Raw genomic sequence first — 7024 nt, 5'->3', positions numbered from 1 at the left:
TGTAATATTGCGATTCGTATGTTGTTTTTTAATTTAAAAATTTTTGTTGTTTGCTTTCAAACAATCAGTCCTAATATGGTCTACAAAATTCACCAAAATGCCATTGGTTTCGTTGAACGTGTGATAACGTTCGTGACTCGTGAATAATGTTTTTAACGTTATTTGACATGGTATGGGGAATTACCTTAAAAGTAATGTTTTCTATCCGACCGAATTCCATGGAGTAATTTTTTTAATAGCTTCATTGGAATTTGGATAGGCATCTGTTGTGTTAATTAGTGTTATAAACGTCTCAATATTAAAAAAAAAATGAAGTTTGACCAATGGATTAATTAATTTAAAATATTGGAAAAGGAGGGGGGTTTACCTTAAAAAGTCCATGCCTCCCAAAGTCTATCATGCTCTTCTAATAAAACAGTAAAGGATGTAAAGATATATACAATATTCTTTTGCACACAAAAAGAAAGACAATTACTTCTGTAAAAAAAAAAAAAAATGGAAAGAAAATGAGTACAATTTTGTTGAAAGTAATTGGAATAAAATTTTTGAACTTCCCTTCAAAGCTACACAAAAGTCAAAATTGCATTGACTGCAATTTCAGATACTCCATAGAATACTCCCTACTAACAAGTATTTATTTCAACTGAAAATTAAAGACTCTCCAATGTGCAGCTTTTGTGGTGTTCATATCGAAACATTAGAACATCTTTTTTTTTTATTGCATACAAATAAAGGAGCTATGGTGCGATGTTGAACAATGGATTTTAGAACAGTTTCATATCCCTGTAAATTTTGACAAGCTCACTGTACTATTTGGTAAATACTGTAATAGACATATGTATAAAGTTCAAAACTTGATTTTGCTTATAGTAAAACAATATATTTTTTCTTGTAAATATCAAAAGAGTCTGCAAGTACATATATCTGCGATTAGAAAAATAGTTACGGACAGAATTGTCGTTGAGAAGTACTTGCTGCTACGAAACTGTAAATATGAAACTCACTGGCAGAGAATATGTGAAAATCTATGTTAGTAATATAGGTCTATATGTACTTTTTCATCAAATAGGTTTGTGCTTCTTTTTTTGTGTATGATCAATAGATATATATATATATCTAGATCTATTATACTTATCAAAATCTGTTACCAAGAAAATAATACTTATGTACCTCTCTCTCTCTCTCTCTCTCTCTCTCTCCTGAAAAAGATTTTTAGCCGAGTTACAACGAAGTTGAACTCGGCTATTGGTTTGGTGATGCCGGCGGGCGGGTGGGCGGGCGGTTGGGCGTCAACAATTGGTTTCTGGATGATAACTCGAAAAGCTTACAATCTAATCAAATTAAACTTTGATATATGGGTACCAGGTAAGGAAGACCCTATTGATTTTGGAGAAAAATTGTCAAAGGTCAAGGTCACAGTGACCGAAAATAGAATGAAAATTTCAGAAAACTTTGGTTTCCGGATGATAACTCAGAAAGTTTAAATCTGAATCAAATGAAACTTTGATATAATGTTGGGTACTAGGTAAGGAAGACCCCTATTGATTTTGGAGAGAAAAAGTCAAAGGTCAAGGTCACAGTGACCGAATATAGAATGAAAATTTCAGAAAAATTTGGTTTCCGGATGATAACTCAGAAAGTTTAAATCCGAATCAAATGAAACTTTGAGATATTGTTGGGTACCAGGTAAGGAAGACCCCTATTGATTTTGGAGAAAAAAGGTCAAAGGTCAAGGTCACAGTGACCAAAAATAGATTGAAAACTTCAGACAAATATGGTTTCCGGACAGTAACTTGAAAAGTTTAAAACTGAAATTAGTTCTTCACAATTATAAATATTCCCGACTTTACAATGTATCCCATGCAACTCGGCTTATGCACCCCTGGGTGCATATATTGATTTTTAAATCATACATATACTTACATAAAAGAATAAGGTAAATATGAAATGTAGACAGTATTTGAGTTAATGTTATTGAGTTCGTATTTTAAAATGAATTTAATATGTTGTGAAAATATCCATGTAACCTATCTCCCATATATATGCAACAGTGTATGTGTGAAGTGAAAATTTTGAAATAAAAAAATTATATAAAAAAAAAGTCCATGCCATAAGGACCTGTGCTAATTGTATGATAAAATATCTTCATAGTTTGACAGAATAACTTTGAAAGCATATGAATCCCTGGCATTGTTTTCAAGAAAAGTTCTTGAGTTGGATGTGAACAGTCTTTACAGTTCATCTTGCGATTGATGCTTATTATATTGGTCAAATTTGTCAAATTCAGTACCTGTGTCCTGTACTCCCTCCTATAGTTTAACAAGTTACCGGTAGTCTTTTTAGATCACCTTAGTTTACTATTGCAATTGGTTGTCGTCCATCGTGGTGCGACGTGCGTTAACAATTGAACATCTTTAACTTCTTGATAACTACCAGTCCAGTTCTTTTCAAATTTGTTATGAAGCATTTTTGGGACAAGGGGGACATAGATTATAAATTTCAGGACTCCAGCACCCCTATAATATTGTATATAATATAATGTATATAATAATGTATAGCAAATATATGACGATTAAAAGTGGATATTTCACGAATAAAAGCAATTGCAATTGCGGATGCTCTCCTATGAGGGGTACAACTGGAAAATGTTGATGAATGTATATTTGCAAACATTGTGGATGTATAACGAACAATCACGTATGTATAATGCATGTATTGAGAAAACGGATGAGATGCATTAATTGTGGTTGTCATGGAAGTATTACGGATGTATTGAGAATGCATTGTACACTTGTTGCGGAACAGCGGTTGTATTGTGCATGCGTGGCATCTGCATTGTGGTCATCAAAGAAGCCCACTCAGGCTTTTTAGCATCACTATTCATACCAACACCACAGCGACATGTCTACATGAACAAAGTCAAAGAAGCAGGGGAGGAAGAGGCAGAAGGTTGCTGCTGATGCAGAAGAGAAGGCTCTCCCACCCCGCCCCCTCCAGCGCCATCCTGGACTGTCGCCATGTCTCCCACCCCACCTCCTGAAGCTTCTGCTGTCGATGAGGTCCTGGAAATCATTTCTGGTCCTAGTCATGCTGGAGACGCATCTGATACACTTCCTACTGTTGGCAAGGGGAAGGGCAGGGGAAAGAAGAACAAGGAGAAAGCAACAGACCAGCAGCTAGAGAGGAAGTCGAGGATGAACTTCAACCTCCCACCAGAACAAGAGGACTCGGTGTTTGAGTGGCTGGAGGAAAATGAGCTACTGTGGAGAAAGAGACACAGGCTGTTGAAGGACATGAACAGGAAGAAGGCCTTGTGGGAAAAGAAAGGGAGGGAGCCAGACGTGTCCTCTGAAGATCTGCAGGGCTGGTGGAGGGGAATGCATACCTGGTATGTGAAGCTGCACAAGGTCAAGTCTGGGCAAGCTGCAAAGAAACTCACAGACAGAGAGAAATATGTGCTGCAGAAGTGTTCCTTCTATGAGGGAGAACTGAAACACCGGTTGTCTGTACCCATGAAACCTGTAAGTAATGTTGTACAAATTGTGTTTTTCATTAATTTATTGCCTTTATTGTGCAAAATCATGGAACTTTAATTAATTTGTTTATACTTACAGCTGCCCTGTGACGTGAACCCTGATGCTACAGAAGCTGCTTCTTAGGCTGGATCAGAAATTGAGAGTGTCCTCCCTGTTGAAGCTGACCGAGAGGAGGAGGTGCAGACTGAAGGACTGCTCTCCAACACAGAGAAGACCGCTGCACAGGCCTCAAAAGGTGCAGTCTACAGCAGAGATGGCACCAGCTGTTTGACGAAGAGAAGGTGCCAGGATGATGAGGAAGAGGAGTACTTGAGGGAGATCTGGGACAGCATGAAGGCCAACACCCAGCTGCTGTCCCAGCTTGTTGATGAGAAGTCTTCCTTACCCAGGGAGCCCTTCATCACCTACGTGTTGGACACACTGAGAAGATTTTTACTTTGTTATATATAAACATAAACTTGTTGTATTCCATTATTTTTCCATCATTGTCTAATAATAAATTAAGAAAGTTAATATTATTTTCACACCATGCCTTCAAAAATATTAGTATGTTATTTATCTTTATGTTCTCGTTATACCATAGAATACTAGAAGACAACTGTTCTTGAGTAGTGTTATCATCATGCGCATAACAATTAACAAGTTTATTCCAAGATTGAAATACATCAAACCAAAGAAAACTGATTCTTAGATTTGTGGTCCTTTACCAAAATTGTAAATTTGGTGATCCCAGGGGTAGGGGTTATGGTATTAGGGTGTGGCCAAAATGGTCAATTATTAGATGTATTAAGAAATATAATTTATTTCTGTTGAACTAGGTAAATTAGAATAAAATTAATTTCTTTTGTGTAAACGCCAATGAGATTTAGGGATGGGGCTTGAAGGTTTTGAAGGGAAGTTAGGTTCGAATGGTATTCATTCTGGCGTTCAAACTTTGCACGGGAAAGTTTATTTTACAGTTTGTAAGTTTTGTTAATTCAGTACTTGATAAGCTGCTTATTGAGTCTTCATAATGGTAGGCTGGTGAGCCAGTATGACAAGCTGCTTGTCAGATTGAAAACTTCAGAAGTTTTCGTTTGTGTGTTTGATGTTGAAGCTTGTATTGGAGTGACGTTCTGCTATACAATGAATGCAAAAGCAAAATATAGAATATTGTTTTGCTATTTGGTGTTTGTTTTTATTACGTGGAAGTACAAAAGAATAGAAATTTTTAACTTCTTCTTGATAATTATCATTCTTTTCAAATTTGGTATGAAGCATTCTTGAGACAAGGGGGACATAAATTGTAAATTTCAGTACTCTTGCACCCCTGGAGCCCTAGGGGCGGACATAAATTGTAAATTTCAGTACTCTTGCACCCCTGGGGCCCTAGGGGCGGGGCAAAAACTGCCCAAAATTGATCAATTTTCAAAATCTTCTTCACTATAGAACCGCACATGTGTAAGAAAAATGAAATGGATAGTGATGTAGAGCAGGAAGGCCTCTACCAAAATCACAAATTTCATGACCCCAGGGCAGGGCCAAACTTAGTATATAGTGTTTATGTGTAAAACACTTAAATAACATCTTCTTTAGTGCTATTGATACTAAATTAAAACTATTAAATAGATATTTAGAAAGAGCAGGTAGTCCTTTAACAAAACTTGTAAATTTGAGGATCCCAGGGGTAGGGGTTTTGGTATCATGGTGGGGCCAAAATGGTCAGTTATTAGATGTGTGAACAATAGAAATTTGTAACTTCTTGATGACTATCATTGAAATTCTTTTCAAATTTGATATCAAGTATCTTTGGATCAAGGGGGAAATGTAAATTTCAGGATTCCTGGGGCCTTAGGAGCAGGGCAAAAACTGCCCAAAATTGACCAATTTTCAAAAATCATCTTTTTTACAACTGCACAAACTACCAAATGTGACAAATGTATAGTGATATAGAGCAGGAAGGCCTCTACCAAAATTGTAAATTTCATGATCCCCGGGGTAGGGGTTCTGACTCCAGGATGTGGCCAAATTTACTATATAGTGTTTAAGTGTAAAACACTTCAATAACATCTTCTTTAGTGCTATTGATACTATAAATTGAAACTAAATGGATATTTAGAAAGAGCAGATAGTCCTTTACCAAAATTGTAATTTTGATGATCCGAGGGGTAGGGGTTCTGACTCCAGGATGGGGCCAAATTTACTATATAGTGTTTAAGTGTAAAACACTTAAATTACATCTTCTTTAGTGCTATTGATACTAAATTGAAACTAAATGGATATTTAGAAAGAGCAGATAGTCCTTTACCAAAATTGTAATTTTGATGATCCGAGGGGTAGGGGTTCTGACCCCAAGGTTGGGCCAAAATTAGTAAATAGTATTTATGTGCAAGTTTGCTGATACTGTATAAAATCTAAATTCATACTTAGGAATAGCAGAAAAGGATGTACAAAAAATGGTGAATTTCACAACCCAGGGTTTTGACTCTAGGATGGGTCCAAATTAGTCATATCTTTTAATGTTAATACACCTATTATGTTATGTAAAGCCTTTCATCAATTTATGCACCTTTGTAGGGCATTGGAGTTTTAAGAACACATCTTGTTTTATACTTTTGTTGAACATTAGAATTTAGCTTAGATAACTTTTTCACTAGTACTCAGGTGACTGTTAAGGCCTGTGGGTCTCTTGTTATACATCACGCACAATTTTAACATAGTGACATACATTTTACGTGACCTTCCTTAATATACCTAATGCAATTCTTAATGTAATTTCTTGGAATTAATACGAAGTTGTCCAATTTTTTTTTCTCTTCAAAAGTTGAAAAAAAGCATTATCCTTTCCACCTACAGTCACCATATCATACTTATGGACTACCCATGAGACGAAGATGTTGCCCATTGAGTTTGGGGTCAAAGGTCAAGTGCACTGGACATCAAATTAACAATATGGTTTCCGGGCTCTAAACCGTTATCCTTTCCACCTACATGTAGTCACCATATCATACATATAGACTACCCATGGGACGAAGATGTTCCCTATCGATTTTAGGGTAAAAAGGTCAAAGGTCAATCACACTCTAAGAGAAGAGACTATATACCCAAGGTTTTGTCATGCCCTTTCTTTTTTACACTCAGGAAAGAGGCAATTGATACCTATTAAACCCTTTGGGAGATTGGGGGTAAGTAGGGGTATTTTTAGTGAGCATTGCTCACAGTACCTCTTGTTCATTCTAAGCTGAAATAGATCATATAATTATAATTTTATACTTTTTCAGAAGGAAATACTTGCGGACTCGATACAGTGTGGAGAGAGATATTTCAATTGAGGTATGGATTTGTACATAAATGACGGAAGAAATGTCTTAAAACTGCTCAGTATACATGTACTTATGGTCTTGTACACTTTGAAACTAAAGTTTACAGTATTTATCTCACATGGGCCGAAGGCACAAGTGAGCTTTTCTGATCAAAAGGTCTAAAGCCAGAAAGAAGTAGGTACAGTT

General features: G+C 36.3%; 1 protein-coding gene across 1 annotated transcript in view; it reads left to right on the top strand.

The window, feature by feature from the left end:
• The window catches only part of LOC125671031 (AP-1 complex-associated regulatory protein-like), an 87364-nt gene that overhangs the window by 18247 nt on the left and 62093 nt on the right, over positions 1–7024 (top strand). Inside the window, exon 2 of the mRNA XM_048906517.2 lies at positions 6797–6848. Within this exon, the coding sequence (XP_048762474.1) occupies positions 6797–6848 (52 nt within the window). The remainder of the gene's footprint in view (positions 1–6796; positions 6849–7024) is intronic.

Source organism: Ostrea edulis, chromosome 4 (genome assembly GCF_947568905.1).
Source record: "Ostrea edulis chromosome 4, xbOstEdul1.1, whole genome shotgun sequence".
NCBI classification, from domain to species: Eukaryota; Metazoa; Mollusca; class Bivalvia; order Ostreida; family Ostreidae; genus Ostrea; species Ostrea edulis.
The sequence above is the reverse complement of the archived record's forward strand: the minus strand, read 5'-3'. Positions and strand labels throughout refer to the sequence as shown.